The following is a 20,246-nucleotide window of genomic DNA, read 5'->3' as shown; positions in this document are numbered from 1 at the left end:
TGAGATGTGGGTAAGGAGAGTGGAGGGAACATGGTATCTGTGTAGTGACCTGAGCAGCTTCAATGGCTCCGCAGAGCACACGGCTCTCTGACTCAATTAGAAAGAATAATCAAGAGGGGCAAGATGAATGGAGATAATGTAGCAAGAGTTTAACCCACCGTTAAAGAACGAGCAGCTAATGGCTTGGCTTTGATTAGAAAGCCAAGCGTAAACCTCAGGAAAGCACAAAAGCACCAGAGAGTGTCACACAGAGCTCTGGAGAAAACAGGGAAGGGGCAGTAAGGGCAGGACTTGCGCTCATTGGGAAACTGTATTAACAGAAGAGAAAACACAGAAATGGAGATTCTATCTGGAGAGGTGGGAAATCAACTAAACTGATAGTTGGCTCGAGTAATACAGGCTTCTGCGGCAAAATGGGAGGTTTTGAGTCGGAGAGATCTGGTGATTTTAATAGACTGAAAGAGCAAGTAATAGCCATAGAAAAGCCGAGTCTGGTTTGGGAGGTTCATGTTTGTGACTGAAAGCAGGAGAAGACACCCTGCTAAGCCTGCTCTGGAGGAGAAAACCTTTGGGGAGCTCAGTCTGCCAGGTCTGCAATGTTCTCGTGCTGTCTTTCCAAAGCAGTAAGGGCTCAAAAAGTAAAGCAAATCTTAACAGATTTCCATGTGTTTTCAAAGTTTATTCAATATAAGGTCGTTTCAACTGTTTCAACTGTTGTGTTCTGACTTAGCATGCTTGATTTTTCTTTTTTTTTTTCCTTTATTTACTCTTCTTTGATGTATTTTCTTAATATTTCCTTAGTTATAAAAAGACAGGAGGGGAAGATGCCTTTCTCCCCCTGCCCGAAGAACAACTACAAACCTCTCTCAAAGCCACCAGTGGGTGGAAATACCAGCTCCATCATGTGGACAGCCACATTTGGGCAGCTGCCATCACCACCACCACCGTCACCCAGTGGCTCTATGGCCACCACAGGGACACGCATCACAGCTCCCAGGCCGCACACCCACCTGCAGCCCCACCGTGTCCCTCTCTCCCAGCAAACCTGGACAGGGCTGGGCACACCCTGGGTCCGGCCAAATGCAGCGACCCGGTGCCACAGGAGCGCGTCACCTGGCACCCAGAGTGCCCAGCTGGTGGCACCAGGACAAGCAGCACCGAGACCCTGGGAGCGCAGGGTCTGTGAGTGGAGCATCTCCCGTGTGAGGAAAGGCTGAGGGAGCTGGGGCTCTGGAGCTGGACAAGAGGAGACTGAGGGGGGACTCATTCATGGGGATCAATATGGAAAGGGGGAGTGTCAGGAGGATGGAGCCAGGCTCTTCTTGGTGACAACCAGTGACAGGACAAGGGGCAATGGGTGCAAACTGGAACACAGGAGGTTCCACTTAAATATGAGAAGAAACTTGTTCCTGGTGAGGGTGGCAGAGCCTGGCCCAGGCTGCCCAGGGAGGTTGTGGAGTCTCCTTCTGTGCAGACATTCCAACCCGCCTGGACACCTTCCTGTGTAACCTCATCTGGGTGTTCCTGCTCCATGGGGGGATTGCACTGGATGAGCTTTCCAGGTCCCTTCCAACCCCTGACATCCTGGGATTCTGTGTGAGCCCGGGGACACAGCAGCGCTGGGGCACAAGCAAGCTGAACAGCTGAAGCAGCTGCTGGCCGCACAGGGGCTGCCAGTTCCTGCACTAACAGCCTGGCTTCGGCTTCTTAGAAATGCATCATTTGTAGAATAAAATCCTGCCTTCAGCTGCCAGTCTCTCGATGAGGCTGAATTCCACGTCAGCATCGTGGACCCTCGTTCTGCGAAAGGCTCCGGACCAGCGGTTTTTCTCCCAGTAGTGGTGCCAGTTCCCGTCACTGTCTGCTCCGAAGCCAAACACGGAGACCTGCGCACACCCAGCGAGACCCATCACTTCACGGGTGCTCAGGCAGCCCGAGGCCGCACAGACGTCAGTTGCAGCGCTGGTGAGGTTACAGCGCCCGGTCCCACGGCCACACTCACCCGCTGGCAGGCGTGCAGGGCAAAGAGCAGCGCCGTGAAGCCGGTCGAGGGGTATCGCCCGCGGCGCTGTGTCCAGTTGTCGTGGATGTACTTGAGGAAAGCCGGGCTCAGGACCAGCACCTGAGTGGAGAGCGGTGGAGCCGTCAGCTGTGAACAGGACAGCTGCCGCAGTGCTGCCATCAGCCCCAGCGCATCCCTCAGCCCTGCCCTCCCGCTCTGCCCGCGTCCCACTGATAAACAAGCCCGGTCTCTGCCCGGGAGGAGCTGGAGCCTGTTGAGCCCCTACCTTGTTTCTGTCAGCTTTGATGAACTGTTTCACTCTCGTGTAGGTGCTGCAAAAGCCAGAGGACAGCGGTGAGCGTGGGGCACTCCTGCTGCCGTGGCCTCTCCTTCGGAGGCAGCTGTTTGTGGAGGGCAGCTGTGCCAGCCCATGTCAGCCTCACGGCACCCCCAGCCCCTTGGGCTGGCCCAGCAGCATCCCCTGGCTCTGGGAAGAGACACATCAAGACCATTGCCCCACAGTGGGGACAGCCACCATCCCACCTACTGGGAGTGTGGGACTGCAGGGTGCCCAAGCCCTGCGTGGAGGGGTCAGTGCCCCCTTTGCCAAACTGTAGTGTAGAGGGATGCCAGGACCCCACCCAGGGGCCCAACATCCCACCAGGACCACGGTACCAGGGCCCCACTGAGGCACGAGGGTCCCCAGGACCACTCCATGTCATCCCCTGAGTCCCAGCACAAGAGGTGCTGTCCCCTGAAGCCAACGCACTGTGTGAGCGCTCCAGTGGAGAAGGCGCTGGCCACCCACTGCAGGTCCAGCGGCTTGAAGGGGACAAGGACGAGGTGGACACCAGGCCCGAGGTTCACTGCGCTCTCTGGGTACATGAAGTGATGGGTTGTTCTCATGCCAACATCCAGCTCAAAGCCAGCAACCTTTGCTCTGTTCATCCTAGGGGACAGCAGGAAGGCACATCCCAAAGTGAAGGTGGACACCGTGCCAGTCCCAGGCTGCTGGTCCCACCAGGCAGGGACACCAGTAACCTGTTTAGTAGCAAAGAGGGGTCAGGGCTGTCACAGGGCCTGTGTGTGCCCCAGGGTGAGGGGCTCTAGGGAGCTGGGCCAGCAGCCCCTCTGCCTTCACAGGGCTTGTGCTGGCAGATTTCACAGGGCGGCTGGGCTATTGCACACCAGAGTCCCGGGGAGACAGGCGCCAAGTCCCTTCGAGTCACCCACCTCAGCACCCAGTCATGGGCATCGATCTCCAGCCCGTGGCCAGAGCCATTTAGCCGCCCCGAGTTCCCCACCACTGCACAAGTTCTGCAGCGAGACGGGTCCCACACGTCGCTGGTCGGTGCCGGGAGGACAGTGAAGAGCTGCTGAATGATGTCCTGGAGCTGGATGCCATTTGGGTGACCCTGCAGGGTCTGGGGGAGTGAGGACAGCGACAGACAGCATCAGCCCCCCTGCCACCAGTGATCCCAAAGGGGACAGAGCCCCACTCCTCCCAGCAAAACCCCGGGAAAGGCACAGAAAAACCTGATGAATTATTAGGAAAAGGGTGCAGGACAACCCAAAGAGGAGTGGGGGGTGATGAGCTGGGGTTCCTGCCCCCCTTCATCCTCCATCGCGTCTGTCAGACTTCACCTTGTCCCTGCCGCACCGCAAATAGCTGCGCCCACCCATGTCCCACTCACCAGCCACCACCGCACCACGTCGGGGGAGAGCTCGTGGGCTGCGCCCGTCAGCAGAGGCCCCGTGGCCGCATCATAGCGGGTGTGGAACCACGCGGAGCTGTTGGCACTGGCAGTGCAGCGGGCAGCGGGGGTGTCGAGCAGGGAGGGAGCCCCAGGAAAGGGACCAAGGTTGTCTGGGGGGGCTCGGAAACATTGCCACAGGGCCAGCAACCCACACAGGGCCAGCACCACCTGCATGCGCCGCCGGCACAGCATCCCTCATGCCACCTGCAGAGAGATGTCACAGAGACCAGTGACACTGGCACCACAAGACCCCTTCCCACACACCCTCCCTGCCCAGCCTCCCAGGACACCGCTTGGCTGCTCACCAACCCTGCAGGGACCTGAAACAGCCTGGTACGCATTTCCTTTTCAAACCACTCCATGGCTTTAGTGCTGTGCTCTGCTCCTGGCACTGCCGCAGTTCCTTAGCTCTGGGCAGGGCTGGCTGGCAGCGTGTGCTGTATGCGGAGCTGCTCCCTGCCTGCAACACTTTCAGGGGCTGCGAATGGACTCATGAACAAGCAGCAAAGTGTTATCGCCTGGGCCACGAGCCAAACTCCAGCTCTGCTCTGGAGTGGCAGCAAAGCAGCTCCTCAGCGCGGCAGCCCCGCCGCCTGCTCCCCACACCCGGCCAGGGAGCCGCCGGGCACAGGAACCCGCGGCCTCTCCGCCGAGCCCACGCAGGCGCTGTGCAGCCAGCGACACGCTTCCCCCAGCAGCCCTGGGGTTTTGCAGCTTCAAGGGCATTGAATCACTGCCAGGAGGAGGGAGCAGGAGGTACTATCTGCCATCTGTGGGCATGAACCTCTCATAAATACCCATATCTAAGTGACTTTTCCATTCTCCATCTAACAGCACCCATGTAAACGTAAAGTCAGGGAAAAGGGTTGTCTCATCCTCAGGGAGCTCACTAAGTGCTCATCCTCTCAGGATCTGGCTTCCCTGGGCTGAGGCAAGAGTGTTGCGCAGGGATGCAGGAACAGCTGCCATGCCAGGGTCAGAAGTGACTGTAGCATGTTTGTGGGGGTGGTCCACTGTACTGGGAAAGCTGAAGGAGAGAAACCCCTCCTGTCCTCACAGGAGCACCCTGTGCTTCCCCCTGTCCCCTGGGTGCTGACGTGGGGCCACGGATCAGCACGGGCTTCATTGCTCTACATGAACTGTTTGCAGCCCTTGCGGCACAGGCGTACCTGCTGGCTGTGGGATCCACCCGGCTGCACTCACTCTGACCCGTAGGACAGCATCTCACAGCAAAGCTGCTGCTCCCGGGGACTGAGCAACAAGCAGAGACAGGAGTTGTTGGGGGGAGATGGATAATCCCAGGTGGCCACCATGGGTCTCAGCCCCCTGCACGGCTGCCCTTTCCCAAAGTGACAGAGCCGTCACTTCTTGAAGGGAAGCGCGAACAAGCCACCACCAGCACACTGGAGACACCGATGTGGTGGTTCCCCGGCAGGAAGTGGCCACAAAATGCCGGCTCTGCACCCCGCAGACCCGGGGGGAACCCAGAGCGCCCTGATGGTCACCCTGTCAGCAGCTGCAGATCCTCATGACTTAATCTTCTGCCATCCTGCAGCAGCCATGAGCATTTGACATGATGGAGGCAAAGAGTATCCATCTGATGTGCTGGTCAGGCCAGGAGCCAGCAGTTCCCCGGGCTTGGGTCGGGTGATCATGGAGCCTTGGAGCTTATTCAAACTGCAGCCCATGGAGGGGGATGAGCTGGCTGGCAGGTGCATGGTGGGTGCCAGTGGCTCTGTTAAGCCCAGAGCCAGGGGGCTCAGGCAGTGTGGTGGATATTTCACAAAGCTTTTTGCAGTCGCCTGTCACCAGGGAGGACAGGGTGGGCGTCCCCGTGTCCCTGCCTGTTCCCATATGCAGCCCCACGGCATCTCTCTACCTGCACCCCCACAGTGGCTGAACCCCCCCAGCCCCACACCCAGAGATGGTCCTGCCTCCGGGTTCCCCAGCCCAGCACCATCAGCCACAAGGCACTGCGCTGCGGCCCTGCAGCTGCTGCATCAGGCTGCACCCCGTTCCCACAGACCTGTCCCTGTCCCCACTCAACCCCAAGGGACACCGCCACAGGTTCCCCAGCCCCACAGCCAGGAAACAGGGCCTCATGGTGCCACAACCCTTTGGTCCCCAGCCAGCTGTCCCCAGGGCCCCTCACCTCCTCGGAGGACGTGCCGCTGAGCAGGGCCGGGCGAAGCTGACGCTCCCGGGCTCGGTGGCTTCGCCAGCACTGGCTGCAAGTTGCAACAACCACCACGGGAAGAGGAAGTGTTGCACCATGACGTGGGGAGAACAGAGCCTCATAGCAAGCAGCAGTGAGGGCAGGACTGCCCCCTCCTCCAGCAGTGCCCACCACCCTGGCACGTCCATCCCACACAGCCCAGTGCCACAGTGGCTACTGGTCCTGCTGGAGCCAGGTGCCCTGGCCGTGTTCCCAGGGCTCAATCGGGAGAGTCATCACCTAAATGTTCCTCTGAGGGTGGGAGGAGCTGCCTGGAGTGGAAACACCCTCCTGCCCCTACAGGTCCTGCTGGGGCAGCTCAACTTCTGCCACCATTGCCACCAGCAAAACAGGTGTCAACAGCCTCATGCATCCAGCACAACGCTGGCTGGTTTCTGTTGCCCTCCAGGATGGGATCTGGGCCAAGCGAGGGCAGGAGAAGGATGTGGAATGTGCCTCCACAGCTGGAAAAAAACACAGTCAGTGGAGAAAAGCCATGCCAGCTGAAGTCTGAGTAATTTTACCTGAGGGGAGGTCAGCCTCCTTTGTTCTGAGGCCTGAGAGGGCTTTGGTGACTGAGAGAGAGTGGCAAAGAGGAAGGATCTAGAAACTCAAACTAGAACAGCCCTGTGAAATAGAGAGCACTGAAGAGCTGATATTTATTGGCACTGGGCTCCAAGGGGCTCTCCACCGTTGCTGGGGATGCAGGCACCGAAGGAGCAATGCCCTATGCTGCCCCAGGGCACACACAGTGAATTAAGGACAGTGCAGGCTCGGGTTGGTGCTGGCTCCATGTTTCCAAGCTCCTGGTATGCTTGGTCCTCAGCAGAGCCCATTTCCCAGGGCCGTACATGCCAGCATCACCTACAGCTCCAGAGCCCCGCATGGCGCAGCACTGCCCTGCTCTGCCATCCTGTTAGCACAAGCCAGGCAGGGAGCACCACGGCATGGACAGCACGGCCAAGGAAAGGCAGGGGCTGGGAATGGAACCACACGGTGCTGCAGGGCTGGTTCCTGTGTGGGGATGATGATGGGGCAGGAGCGCAGCTGTGGAGCACGTTGGTTGCTGTGCTTTCTCTGTTTGCTTGGCCAGGTGTTCCCTGGGACAGCCCAGCACAGCCAGCATGGACAGACAGGGATGCTGGGGCAGTGGAGCTGAGGGAGGCAGCAGCGGGTGAGATGGTGCTCACAGCCTGCTCATCGCTCATCACTCATCACTGGAGCCCTCGGTGCAGTCGGGAGTTTGGGGAATTGCAGTTTAAGCAGCTGATCAGATCTTCTTGAATTGAAGAGGTCCTACTCACTGAGCACGTGAACAAATGAAGCAGGGAAAACACCTTGCCTGTGAGGCTGTCCTTCAATCCACCCTTTCTGTGGGGAGAAAGGAAGGAAAAGGAGCAGTGAGCACAGCACAGTGGTGTTCAGGGTTGCCAAGGAAAAGATGGAAGGTGGAGAGACAGATGCAGAGCAGGAGAGGACAAGGGGTGCCATAGTCACGGGACAGAGGTGAGAGGTGGATGGAGAGGGGATCATGTGCATCCCAGCGCCAGTCAGCATACACGGGTTCACTCACCCACCAGTTGCTGTCCTCCTTGTCAGACACCACAATGACCTCGCCTGTGCGGAACGTCAGCTCGTCTTCCCAGTCAGCATCACAGTCGTAGAGAGCACGGACCCTGCGGAGCAGCAGCTTGTTCTGCAAGCAGGAGAGAGCATTGCCAGGCCTCCTTGGCTTCATCAACATAAACAGAAACAGCTCTAGTGTCTCGATCCCAGAGCCCCAGGCAAAGATGTGGGGAGCAAGGAGGAGAGACTGCAAGGTTTCTTTTGGCAGGTCACCTGCTGGGAGTTTGGGTGGGACAGGGAACCAGAAGACACCTTCTGCTGGAGCATCCTCCCGGGGCCACCTGCTCCTCTGCTGCAGGACTGCAGCACGTGCAGCTGCACTGGCCGGGCTCCCAGTTCTCTCAAGGCAATTCTGTGCAAGGAGTCAGTGCTGCTGCTCAGCACAACCCCAAGGCCAGGCAACCCAAGTGAGGTCCCCTAAGGAAAGGGCTCTGCCTCTGCGCAGTGTCCTTGGGGAGAAGGGCGTCCCCTGGAGCACAGAGAGGCAGGGCTATTGTGGACACTGCACCCTTGTCCGTGTCCAAAACTGTGCTCTGACTTGCCGACAACCTGAAATCAGGAATGAGGCTTCCCTCAAAAGGCGATGGAGCCTTATGGGGATTCTGGTAGCATTCCCAGCACCTAGCAGGGAGATGTCAAGGCCAGGAAGTCACAGAAGTCCTGAGAGGACAAGTTGCTGGGGCCAGCCCCAGCTCAGTTCAAAACTGAAGGTGATAAATATGGACAGATGTGGGACCTGAGCTGATCTTGGCCGCTGGCTACCTACCAAACTGCTCCTCCGAGGAAGAAGAGGTGGACCATCCCAGGCATGGCCAGGACATGGATCTGGCTCCTGGAGGGATTGGTGTGGGCTGAGCTGTCCCACTTTGCTGGAGTCAGGCGTGCAGATGGAGTCCGTGGCTTTCAGGGCACCTATGACACGATCAGGCTGGTCATCTCCCACCTTTCATCACACATGGACCACAGCAAGCACCATTGTCAGGCAACACAATGCGGTGTTGTCCTCCATGGTACAGTGCGGCCAACAAGCACACAACAGTCTGGGAGCTCATAAGGCTCCAACTGGGGACAGGATGGAGAGGGGCAGCAGGCAAAGGGGACGTGGCCAGGAAGGACATAGAGTGGAGGCTGGGGTGAGAAGTGTGTACTGGGAAATGGGCTGTACAGCTCCAAGGTGCCCCATGAGCTGCCATGACCAGGGGAAGGAAGCAGCTGCCAAGGGTTGTGCACTTGGCACCCTCCATCCCATCCATCATGCTCCCCTCGCTGCTGAGCTCTGCTGGAGTGAGACTGTTCCTAGAGACACCTGGGGGCTCCAGCTGCCCAGGTCTCCACCCTGGAGCACCTGGGACTGCTCCAGGCAGCGCTCACCCTCGGTCACAAGATTGTGTTGTGTAACCCACAGCCTCAGCCCCCCAGGCTGCCACCCTGCCTGGCTGTAGTGAGCGGAGCATCTTTCTGCCATAGGACACCCATGGAAATAAATCCACTGCCTGAAAGATAGGAACAGGGTTATTCCCATCTCCAAATTCAGCATCTTCAACAGCCCAGCAAACCCCAGCATAACCCTGCCCTGGAGGCACTGGTGTCCAACAGCCAGGGTGCGCGGAGTCCCCCTCGTGCTCGGCTCTGGGTGCATTGCTCAGCACTGCAGCTCCCACAGCTCTCCCAGCCCCACAGCCAAGCGAGCAGCCTCACGGGCCTGCTCAGTGAACAAGTTTGGCCAAAGCCACAGACAACCCGACCTAGTGTGGGTGCTGGACTGCAGACCTGCAGCAGGCCCTCCGCATCAGTGTGCTCTGGCTCCCTGTCCTGCGTTACCTGGAGCCAGGTTGGTCGGGCTGGGCTGCTCAGGGCTGAGCGGGACCCACGGTGCTGGCTCTGAAGATGTGTGCTTGTGCTTGATGCTCAGAGGTAGGGGTGGGCTCCTCCTGCTTCTTGTGTCCTCAGCAAAGACAGACGAGCTGGTGAGGAAGGGTGAATATGCCCTCTGGGGAGCTAAACACAGAGGAAGAACAGATCGGAGGTCAGCAGCAAGCTGGTGAGCTCCTGGGGCAAAGCTCCAGGAGAGGCTGGGCACAAACAGATAGTCAGGGATTTTCTTTTCTCTGCTTGCAGGTCTGGCTTGAGAAATGCATCGAGTTGGCAGCAGAACTGAGCTTGGCAGAGGGGAAGTCAGGTAGGACCTGGTGAGTCTCCCAGAAAGCAGGGCGGACTCTTGGATGTGGGTCACACCATGGGAAGGCTGGGCAAGGTGCCAGTCTTGCTACAGACCAGAATTGCTGCTGTTTCTGCTGGTAGCTTTGTCTTCCCAGCCCTGTCTCTAAAGATACTCTGCCTCTCCCAACAGCAGCAGCATTGGGGAGGGGACAGTGCATGCAGCATAGGATCCCCAAGGGCAACCATTTGCTGTCCTGCTCTTCAAAGCAGGGATCAGCATCAGGACAGACAGGCCAGCAGAAGCCAGCCCTGGTCCCTCAAGGAGCCCTGGGGCACCAGACAACCCCTCACATGCCATGGGGGCCCAGCTCCCTCCCAGACCACCCTGTGCTGATGGAGCCAGGCTCAGCCCCTGCCGCAGGCTCTCACCTGGCTTTGCCCGCTGGGGCGGGACCGGAGGGGCGTAGGAGGGGGCTGGTGGCACGTCCAGGCTGCAGAGGTGGGTGGCTGGGGGAGGGCAGGTGTCCAGCCGCCCCCCCCAGGGCATTGTCCCTTCTGCCTCTGGCCTGGGGGCAGCAGCAGGGGGATGGTAGCAGGTCTGGGGACAGACAGACACGCTCCTCGCAGGACCCAGCTGGGACAGGGATTTTGCGGGTTAGACAGAGCAGGTATGGCCAGGCAGGTACTCAAGTGCCTGCTCCAAAGTGTTAGGAGTGGGAGCAGTGGCAGTACATGTGACCCCAAGCCAGAGCCTGTCAGGACCTCACCTTCGCATCCAGGTCTTCATCACTCTCATACATGTCATCCTGGCACAGCCGCCACTCATACTCCACATGGACATGGGGGCTGAACTGGTTGGTCTGGGCCTGCAGCAGCTGGGGCACAGAGGAGCTGCCTGAGGACCCACCAGCCCTGTCCTGCCCCATCTCTGACCACCCGTCCATCAGGACGATGTTTGCAAGTGCTGCTTCCCAGCAGCAAGGAGGGTTGCAAATGTCTCCAAACACACAATTCAGGCCTTGTCAGAAGCAAAGCTTGGATTTGCTGAGATGTGCTCACTCCACACAGCCTCAGTACAGCTCCAGGTCCCCTTGCCCAGGCACAGTGTGACCCCTGCCTGGCCTGTCCCCAACCGCTCTGCCCTGAAGGACCCCACACCAGCATGGCCAGCACCCGCTCAACCCCTCTGCACCCTCCTCTGCATCCCCCCCTGGTGCTGGAGATGCCAAGGGGTGCGGGTGGCCCTATGGGACATGTCCACATGGGTGTGGGTACCCACTGCTCTCTGTCACTGGGACACATCCCGAAACTGGAGGGGTGACAAGACACAGTGTCTTACCAGCTCTTCACACAGGGAATGTCTCATCCTCCTGGCAACATCCAGGGCTGTCTCTCCCACTTTGTTGGCTGTGTGGGGGGGAAATTGCAGCCTTGAATTCCACGAGCCCACACTGTGTTCAGCAAATTGAAGAGCAGTGCTGCATTTGGGGCATCTAGGGGCAACCAAGCTTAAAAGAGCTTAGCTTGAATGCAGACCAAAACAAAGGAGCTGAGACACCCAGATAAGGAGAAGGAGCATGAATAAATCCTGATGACTCACAGGTAGGACAGGATAGAGGGACAGAAGAGCTCAATCACTACCGTAGTCTAAAGGCTATAAAACCAGAGGAGGACTCCATAGCCAGCACACCTTGTCATCTGTGTCACTGCAGGGAGCTTTGGGCAGACCCAGTACATGTGTACTGATGCCTGACAGACACACAGACTGCCCAGACACCGAGGTCCCTGTACTTGCAAGCAGGGGTATGAGTGCAAGTGTGACCAATGACAACTGTTTCACTTCAGTTTCACTTTAAACTAAAACCCCTTCCTTCCTGGGAGGTCTGAGGGTGGCACCTGTGATGGTGTTGCTGTAAATCTGCAATCTTCTTATTTCTGCAAAACTCATCCTTGAAGAGCTGCAGCACAAGTCTGGCTGGGGAGGGGTGGGCTGGGGAGACTCTAGAGAAGAGGGATGGTGGAGAAGGGAATGGCAAGAGGTCTGAACCCTGAGAGACCACAGAGCACCCCCAGGCCAGCAGCAGGGTCTGCTCTGTGAACTCAAGAGGCCTGAGGTAGCGGTGGCAGTCAGCAACCACAGGTCAGGAATGGCTATGACCAGTATGGCCAAGGCAGCAAGAAATTTGGCTGCCACATCACTGGGCGACACACACGCAGCTCCTGCCACCCCCCCATGGTCTCTCTGCCCTCCAAGGGGCAGCCACGACGCTGGTTGAAGGGGGAAACGGGAGCATACCAGGAGGCAAGCCTGAACACACCGGCCAGCTCAGCTGGTGCCTGATGGTGTAGACAGTTTTGACCCCCAGTTCATCAAGGATCCTAGTTTTAAAGCTCACTTCTGTGTTGTGAAGAGAAGATTCACGGGCCGTATAAATGGTTGGATCTGTGATCTGGGCTCCAGAGCACCAGGACACACCATCTCTGAATCAGCGCTTTGGCAGCCCACCCACCTGCTCTCCAGCATCATAGCATTGGCTTTGAAAATGAGCTAAGTGCTGTGCAGGTGCTGTGTGTGGAAGAGCAGCTCAGGCAGTGTTTGCCTCGCTGGGTGAGCCCACCCCGGCACAGTCCCACCTCAGAGATGCCACCCACAGGCAGGCCTGTGGCTGCCCGTCTGGGAAGGGGGCAAGTGAGACAGAGCAGAGGCATGAATGAGATCCCCGGGGTCAGGAGCACCCCAGAGCAAACTGGTTCCTCCCTGGGGAGCAGAGAGGAGCATCCCTTGCTCCGAGCTGGAGAGCAAAGCCACTGCTTCTGACCCAGGCTGTCAAGAGCAGGAACCCATGAGGTGTGGTCACCCCACTCGTGGAGAGCCACATGCACCCCGAAACGCTGAGCCTGGAGAGCCAACCAAGAGCAGTATCAGAGCAGGGCACCTCACTGGACATGCGGAGAAGAGCCTGGGGCTGAGGCTGTCACCCTGTGGCCATGGTCTCCACCCACCGCTGTTATCATCCCGTCTCTCCCCAGATGCAGATAAGCACTGCTGAGCACTTCAGCAAGGCTAAGGAGGTGTTTCCAGAGAAGAGCTATGTGTGCACTGAGCAGGGGGTCCTGCAACCACTCACTGATGGCGATGTTAGCTTTGGCCTTCAGCAGCAGTTTGACACAGTCGGGTTTGTTGTGAGAGCAGCTGTAGTGAAGCGGTGTGTTCCCCTCCACCGTCTGCTTCGCCAGGCTCCCGCTGCAGCAGGGGACGGACAATGTCAGTGCCACCGGGGAGGGGCTCCGGCCACAGCAAACTCTGCCTGGTGCTGGCACAGGAGTCCTTCTTCCCACCTCACCCGGAGAAGAGATGGTCACCACCACCATCACACCACAACCCAGAGGAGACGAGGAAACCCAAGACCCCTCTGATCAAGGAGCAGTTACCCCAAGGCACATTTGCTTGGAGACCTGCCCTGGTGATATTTCTCTCTTTTGGGAACATTTTGGAGAAGATCTTCAGCCTTGCACCTTTCACTAGCACAGCTTTGCCATGACAAGCTGAGAGGGTATCATGAGCTTACCTGTTCTGGACAAGAAAATCAACGATGTGTAAAGAGGTTCGATCAGACAACAGCACAGCCAGGTGGAGAATGGTCTCCCCAGGTTCCTGTAACCAAGCAAAATTAGGTGTCTGCCTGCACCACCACCACAGATAGCAGCACTGTCCTCCTGGGACTGTCCTCACACATTTAAAATCCCTGAGAGGTGAACAGGTTAGGCTCTTTCAGAGTCATGGCCACCAGGACTGGTTGGGAACCTAGTTAACGTGCATATAGCCATGGCTCATGGCTTCATGAAGTATAATCAATCAGCCCCTTTTCACATTTAGAAACTGAGGCAACCAGAGGTCACTTCTCTCCCCAGGCCAGTGGCTGAACTTTGGCAAGTTCATGATCCCACCAGAGTCCTGGAATGTGCAAAAGCTGCTCCTGCAGCTGCTTCTCACTTGCCAGTTTGTCCCAACACATCCCATAGTGATGTAGCTCCTTGTTCAGGGCAGCATTTTGCTCCTTCTCCTTTATTCTGCATGGCACGTGCTGTGTCCTTGCTGGCAAAGGGGGAGGCACAGTGGTCCCTGCAGCTCCGAGGGTTTGGGTTGCACTCCCAGCAAGGACCCACACTGCAGTTTTGCAGGAAAAAACGCTGCCCTGATTTTTTCACCTCACAGCGAGACTTGGATGTCCTGAGAAAATCCACTTGGAAGCTTTCAAGTAAATCTCAGTTACAAATTGGCCTTTGGAAAGCCCTGGGCTTGTGTTTGTGACTTCTGGCCCCTGCACACACAGCACGAGAAGGGCTGTGGGGTCACAGCCAGAAAACCTCCCTCTGCCACAATGTTCCTCACCCTGCTCGTGTCTGCCAGTTGCCCCCAAAAAGCTCTTTTTTAATGAGAAAACTGTCCCCTCCCAGGCACAAGGACCCTCATGGACAAGCTGGACAGGGGACAGCAAAGCTGTTTGCCATACAAGCCCACAGGACAGGTAGCCGTACCTGCAGAGGTGCCAGCACAGGCTCGCTCAAATCCACATTGTGCGCATACGCTTGGAGCAAAGAAAATATGTCCTTGTCCTTGATGGCTTCTGGGAGGATGGAGCACTGGGCAGCAGGGCTCCTCTTGGCATATTTCTTCTCAACGTACTTGGAAATGATAAAATTTTTCCGCAAGGCCCTGTCAAGGACCAGCCAAATGAGAGTTAGGGGCCAGAGTGACCCAGTGAGCAGTCCGGGGCCACCCCTCCACCCCCGCTGCCCCAGACACTCCCTGCTCTCTCCTTCACACCTGCCAGGCAGTTTAGAACCTTTCCTCTCTCTGTCACATTCCCCAAACTCCCCTGCAGCGGCGTCCACAATAACTCTTCCAAAACATTGTGGTTTTCTTAGAGCCTCCTCTCCTGCAGTTGCATAATTATATGAAAACTTGACTTCTGGGTATAAATTGTGAGCGCTGCCATGGTCAGGGATGGGGACCCTGCACCCACCATTGAAAGCCAGAATCAGGTCCCCATCTTTCCTTCCAATGGGGATCTCACCACCTTCACCCAACACCCCAAGCTCTGGTGTTGGGAGGGACAGGGCCTCTCCCTCTCTGCCTGGCACCATCGCTTTTCAGAACCCCCTCCATCGCTTCTGCTCCACGATGAGAAGCCCTGACCCCTCCACCCTTCCTGATAGGAGACACTCAGGGGTGCACTGGGGATTTATAGACACTCCTGGGGATGTTTCCTGCTCTCTTCTCCCCTCCGCTCCTCCACAGCCCTTTGCCTTTCAGACTCCTGTGCCCTCACAGTTCAGTACTGGGCTCAGCTCCCTGACTGGGAGACTTAGGGGAACAAGCAGAAAGCCCAAGGACTGGGAAACACCACATGGCATGAACTGGCTGAGAGTATCCATGGGTCAGGAACAGCTTCCAGACAAGGACTGGCTGAGTAAGCTGGGGACTCTCCCCCTGGAGAGGTCAAGAAGCAGTGGAGAACCTGAGTCTCTGGGGTGGCTGCAGATGCCCTGGGGGCAAACAAGTGCTCCAAACAGAAAAGGCCATTGGGGAAGAGCAGAGTTATTAATTTTGTGCAGTTTCAGTTTCCCCAGAACGCAGGTGGAAGGGTGGGTCTGGCAACTTGTATCTTGACCACACTGTTCCCATTGTGTTTACCTGCTCTCCCCCTGCCCAGTGCTGTTCCTTATCCACCTGTACACTACAGGGTAAATCCACACTGTCTAAACGATGTTCTAGGCAGGACTTACACGCCTTTAATGGAACCTAATCGTGCCTGGTCTGCCCACTCTTCAGCCTCCTGAAAGTCTCCCTGGCCCCTGACAATAAGCTCCCCAGCTCTAAGTTTCTCCCAGGAGCTCTGCTGCACCCCAGATTTAAGACACTAAGCCCCGGAGCATCCCCAAGCTATTTCTGGTACCAGCCGCACATCCCAGCGCCCCCCGGCCTCCGCAGAGGCTGGAGGCTAAGGTGCTCCAGGATGAAGGACGGGGGTTCCCGCATCCTCAATGGATCTTTGCTGATCCAGCTGGTCCCACTGACCCTGGGACTCCACCACCAGACACAGTGAACCATTCTGCACCACGGCAGTCCCTGTCCCCATCTCACTCCACCCTCCCGCCCTTCCCTGCCCTGCTGATGTGCAGCCAGGGACATCCCGCTTGGCAGGTCTGCTTGGCTTTTTACATTTATCTTCTTGCCACTGCCTTTCCAGCACCAATTCCTCAACCCTTGCCCTGACCTCAAGGCTAATCCCTGAGTTCTCCTGCTGGCTCTTCCTCACTCTTTGTCTCTCCTTTATCAGACCTTTCCCTCTGGGCTCGGTCAAATTTCTTCTAAAGAGAAGCTACGATCTGGGAAGGGGATCTGGCAGCGCAATGTGTCCATGTGGGCAGCACACAGAACCACAGAGCGTGTGCCCATGGGTGAGAGTCCTGTATATAAGCTCCCACAAAAAACAGTTCTGGCAGAGCAACTCACTTGTCACTGTGCTCTGTGGGCTTCAGGGAAAGGCTGGGGAGATTCACTTCCATGATGCCATTGAAGCCAGAGTTGCCAATATTCCTCACCACCTGCAAAACAGAGAAGCCAGAGGTGACATGGGACATGCAGCAGCTCTGCATGCATGGCAGCAGGAGAGGGAGCTCCAGGCTGAGATCCTGACCAGGTATCAAGGGGATGTCTGAGGGGTACCAGAATGTGTATTCCCAATGACTGGAGACTCTGCCCTGACTCCTACTGCTGAGATGTCCCAACTCTAGCAGTGGAGCCAACCCCTGGGCTGGGATCTGGGCCAGCAATGATCCCTCCCAACCACCCCCACCCCTGCCCTGATCCCCACCAGCTGCCGGCAGTTCCCATCACAGCCCTACCAAACCCATCAGCACCTGCAGCACCATGGCCCTAAAACAGCCCCATGCAAAGTCTCCAGCCCCCTGCCCACCCCACACTCCGCTGTAGCCCAGCTCATCTCAACCCTGCCCCACAGCTCCTCAGCACCAGGGGACACAGGTGGGGAGAGGGGACAGAGGGAGATGGGTGACACAGCAACAGCAAAACAACTCACTCCTCTCCTCTCTAAAGATGATAATTCCTGCCACAATAACCACTGAGCTCTGGGAATTACAGGTGGGTGTGGGTGAGTTTGACTGGTGAAAAAGCCATTGGATTAACTTAGTTTCAGGAAGGCACTGGAGGAGCAGGGGGAGGCTTGAGGGCAGAGCACACTGGCAACATCCTACCAGCAATTCGGAGGTTGCCAGCTCATCCAGAGACAGCGACTGGATGCGGGGGAGATGTGCACCTATCTCTCTGTGAATCCCAGAGCACTTGACGCAGATCAGGATGCCCAGGTTAATGAAGAGCCAAGAGGGATCTGTAGAGACAAGACTGCCAGGCTCGTGCTCTTCTCCTGCGTCTCCTCCCCGTCGGTCCCCACCACCCCAGGGCACAAGCCCCACAGCAGGACAGAGGGAAGGGCAAGACACCAGGTGGCTGCAGGTGTCCAGGAGCTGGATGCCATGAGCAGAGCAGAGCTCTGCTTGTCCAGGAGGAGGAAACATGGCAGCCCCACAGCCATGGGCTGGCTCTCACCTGGGGCCGAGCAGTCGCAGCACTCCCGGTTCCCGGGCATGCCCGTGACCTCCTGGATGATGGCCTGGGTCAGCTCCTCCTGGCTGCACTCCCCTCCACCCTGCACCTTGCTGAAGGCCACATTCAGTGCCTCCCCCTTGCTGTTGCTGAGGACGGACACCCAGCTGCATGGGCAGAGAGCGGTTAAGCGTTGGGTCCCCTGCAGCCGTGCTTGCGCTGCGGGGCAAGGTGAGCAGTGGGGCTCATCCCACCACTGCAGGGACATCCCGTTCTGCCCCAGCCTGCCAACAGCCACCACACACACAGGTCCTGCACAGGACCCCAGCAGCAACCTGGGTACCAGGACCCTCCATCATGCTCCATGTCCTGCTCGTGGCCAGCCAGTCCCCCCGGCATGACCGGGACACAGTCAGGATGGGAAAGGCAGCGAACGGGAGCTGTGGTGCACTGCTCGATTAACCAAAGCGCTGGCTCCCCATCAGCAGCCAGGGGAATATTTTTTCTGTACTTACACGACACAGTCCTGCTCGTCCTCTGCCAGGAAGCGGTACGTGCGGTTGTCTGAAACACACAGAGCCGTTCTCCTCTAGACACCCCACTCATCCACCTCACCTGCCAGGCTCACAGCAGGGCACAACACACCTGAGCTGAGCTCAGCAGAGCTGGGAGCAATCTCCAACCCAGGCACCTGGGGTGACAGCCACCTCCATCTCGCTCAGCACCCCAAGGACTTGCTCCTGTAGCAGGGATGCTGGTGTCAGCTGAGCTGCAGCTTGGGAACTGTGGTTGTATGGTCCCCACACACCCCACACTGCCCCACAGCAGGGCTGCCCATCTCACACACTGCATGTGCATCGCTGCTCCCGAGCAGAGCTGCCTCCTGGCACAGTTTCCCCAGGGTAATCCCCCCCAGTTGTCCTAAAGCTGCAGAGATTCCTCTCATCCCTGCCCTGTCCAAAGCTCTGCCTCCTCTCCAGGCCCTTCCCAGAGGAACCACAGGGCAGGTGCCAACACTCACGGGAAACCAGATCGAAGCATTTCTTGTCATCTGTGTTGGGCTTCACCTGGCAGGTCAGTAAATTCAGCTTTGCTGGCGGGCGGTTGAGCTACAAACAGAATGAGGAGACATCAGAGGGCTGTGGAGCAGCAGTGATGTGCGCTGCCTGGCTCTGGAGGCAGATCTGCCTTGTGCCCGGTGCTTTGTCTTTGGCTCCGCTCTCAGGATCCATACAAGAAATAGCAACATGGACCTTTTCTTTCCCAACAGCCACCCCATGCTTGGAGTCAGGTCCCTGGGCTAGTGCACACAGGCACACGAGGACCTCCTGTGTTTGTCTAAAGCTCTCTGGGGTTGCAGAGACTTGAGTCTCAATAGAAGACCTCCCGCACCAGGGCAGCCCAGCAGGGCGAGCAGCAGGCATGAGGGCTCTGAGGAGCCCCAGGAAGCCACCACGGTGTGGGGCAGTGTCAGGCTCTGTGGACACTGCGGGGACGGGCAGCAGCTCCCAGGCAGGAGCAGAGCAGAGTGAAGAAGTGGCCCTACCGTGCTGTGAGAGATGGTCAGGTAGCCATTGCTGATGGTGCATTTCCTCTTCTGCCAGACTTTTCTCAACCTGAAAACGAGTGGAAGGTGAGCTGAGAGGACACACACATGCAGAGGAGCACACATGCGACACAGTGCAGCACTGGACAATGCAAGAGCCGTGCAAGACAGCATGGGGCTGCAGCTCTCATCATACATGTCGGCTGGGCTGGCACAGACAGGGTCTGTTGCTCTTAGTCTGTTCTGGGCTAAGAAGGACACATCATATGGCATAAGGCAGACTTGTACAGACAGGCAGTACAGTCGCTGTGGAGGTGATTCAGGTGCAGGGCATCCATCGGGGCATCAGAACCAGCCAGAAGAGCATGCAGCCCTTTGCAGAAGCCCTCAGCAAATATCCGAGACCATCACCTCCATGCTGCTCCCCAGCTGGCTGTCCTGGAGCTGCCGGTCAGGGCAGACCACAACCTGGGAGAAAGCAGGAAGAGATACACCCAAAACGGGAGACGAAACTTCAGTCTGCAGTGACGGAGACTTCTGAGCCCCAGACCATGATTTTCAGTCCAGTTTCAGGTTTTTCTAGGATCCTTCACAGGCCTTTCCAGGTGTGGGAGTCTTCCAATGCAAGACCCTTGTGATTCCCAGCAAGGATCCTCCCATGCACCAGTGGGAGATGATCATCTTTGCAGGGCCTGGCTCCTGGCAGAGGGGCACAGGACGGATGCTGGTTTCCTCCGAGTGTTTCCCACCAGGAAGGATGGAGGGGGAGAAGCATCAACCCTCCCAGCACAAGAGCCTGGGGTGTTGGGTGGAGGTGGTGGGGATCCCCATTGGAAGAAAAGATGGGGAGCTGGTTCTGGCTTTCTGTGGTGGGAGGAGGAGTCCTTGCCCCCAGTGCTCACAGGGCCTGAAGGGATATCGTGCAGCTTCACGGGAGAGGAATGCCCTTAGAGCTAAATGACGTACACAAGCTCCTGCAGCTCTGTGTTGAAAGCTGTTGGAGGCTGGGACAGTGTCGAGCACCCTTTATGTGTGCTTATCCTGTTCTCCTGCCTTGTGGCCACCCCAGGAAGAGGAGGCTGATCTGGGTGAGCCCTGCTCTGGCCCCAGCTCACCAAAGCACAACTGAAAGGGCCATGCTGGATCCCAACTTACCCATTGCTTTTCTTGAAGAGGGTCCCTGACTTCTCAGTGCTGTACTGCTCGTTATCCTGCAGCTGGTGCATGTTGTACCCTGCCTGCTTGTTACCAGGGTCCTGGCAGAAGGAGAGAAAGAGCAACAAGGCCTTACCCCATCTATACCACTGGCA

General features: G+C 57.6%; 2 protein-coding genes across 3 annotated transcripts; both read right to left on the bottom strand.

Annotated features, from left to right (window-relative positions):
* Nucleotides 1-664: 664 nt before the first annotated feature.
* Nucleotides 665-5,902, bottom strand: LOC102084623 (CMP-N-acetylneuraminate-beta-galactosamide-alpha-2,3-sialyltransferase 2). Of its 2 annotated transcripts, none has more exons than XM_021282276.2 (7): nucleotides 4,929-5,902; nucleotides 3,697-3,963; nucleotides 3,236-3,426; nucleotides 2,772-2,951; nucleotides 2,289-2,334; nucleotides 2,003-2,122; nucleotides 665-1,886 (listed from the first exon to the last, which is right to left on the bottom strand). In XM_021282276.2, the coding sequence occupies exons 2-7, from the start codon at nucleotides 3,949-3,951 to the stop codon at nucleotides 1,719-1,721; spliced, it is 960 nt and encodes a 319-aa protein (XP_021137951.1). In that variant the 5' UTR covers nucleotides 3,952-3,963; nucleotides 4,929-5,902; the 3' UTR covers nucleotides 665-1,718. The 2 variants fall into 2 exon arrangements, with proteins under 2 accessions (XP_021137951.1, XP_064888746.1); XM_065032674.1 differs by lacking the exon at nucleotides 4,929-5,902 and adding an exon at nucleotides 4,065-4,920.
* On the bottom strand, nucleotides 4,927-20,246 carry LOC102086750 (arf-GAP with SH3 domain, ANK repeat and PH domain-containing protein 2). Its single transcript, XM_021282273.2, has 18 exons — nucleotides 20,092-20,246; nucleotides 18,937-19,006; nucleotides 18,412-18,499; nucleotides 17,906-17,954; nucleotides 17,394-17,557; nucleotides 17,042-17,175; nucleotides 16,281-16,372; nucleotides 14,300-14,477; nucleotides 13,330-13,415; nucleotides 12,889-13,004; nucleotides 11,100-11,167; nucleotides 10,528-10,635; nucleotides 10,190-10,394; nucleotides 9,422-9,598; nucleotides 8,367-8,512; nucleotides 7,548-7,670; nucleotides 5,912-7,345; nucleotides 4,927-5,010 (listed from the first exon to the last, which is right to left on the bottom strand). The coding sequence occupies exons 1-17, from the start codon at nucleotides 20,160-20,162 to the stop codon at nucleotides 7,271-7,273; spliced, it is 1,950 nt and encodes a 649-aa protein (XP_021137948.2). The 5' UTR covers nucleotides 20,163-20,246; the 3' UTR covers nucleotides 4,927-5,010; nucleotides 5,912-7,270.

This window comes from Columba livia, chromosome 16, assembly GCF_036013475.1.
Source record: "Columba livia isolate bColLiv1 breed racing homer chromosome 16, bColLiv1.pat.W.v2, whole genome shotgun sequence".
Taxonomy (NCBI): Eukaryota; Metazoa; Chordata; class Aves; order Columbiformes; family Columbidae; genus Columba; species Columba livia.
The sequence above is the reverse complement of the archived record's forward strand: the minus strand, read 5'-3'. Positions and strand labels throughout refer to the sequence as shown.

What these genes read in the sequence shown, in the direction of transcription:
- LOC102084623 (XM_021282276.2), bottom strand. Translation starts at nt 3,951, where the DNA reads ATGCTGTGCCGGCGGCGCATGCAGGTGGTGCTGGCCCTGTGTGGGTTG. An exon ending in GCCCATGACTGGGTGCTGAG is followed by an intron (nt 2,952 to 3,235) that starts GTGGGTGACTCG and finishes GCTGTCCCCTAG; the next exon opens with GATGAACAGAGCAAAGGTTG. An exon ending in TCCACTGGAGCGCTCACACA is followed by an intron (nt 2,335 to 2,771) that starts GTGCGTTGGCTT and finishes TGGCTTTTGCAG; the next exon opens with CACCTACACGAGAGTGAAAC.
- LOC102086750 (XM_021282273.2), bottom strand. Translation starts at nt 20,162, where the DNA reads ATGCACCAGCTGCAGGATAACGAGCAGTACAGCACTGAGAAGTCAGGG. An exon ending in GACGAGCAGGACTGTGTCGT is followed by an intron (nt 17,558 to 17,905) that starts GTAAGTACAGAA and finishes CTGCCCATGCAG; the next exon opens with CTGGGTGTCCGTCCTCAGCA. An exon ending in ATGAAGACCTGGATGCGAAG is followed by an intron (nt 10,395 to 10,527) that starts GTGAGGTCCTGA and finishes TCCCTGTCCCAG; the next exon opens with CTGGGTCCTGCGAGGAGCGT.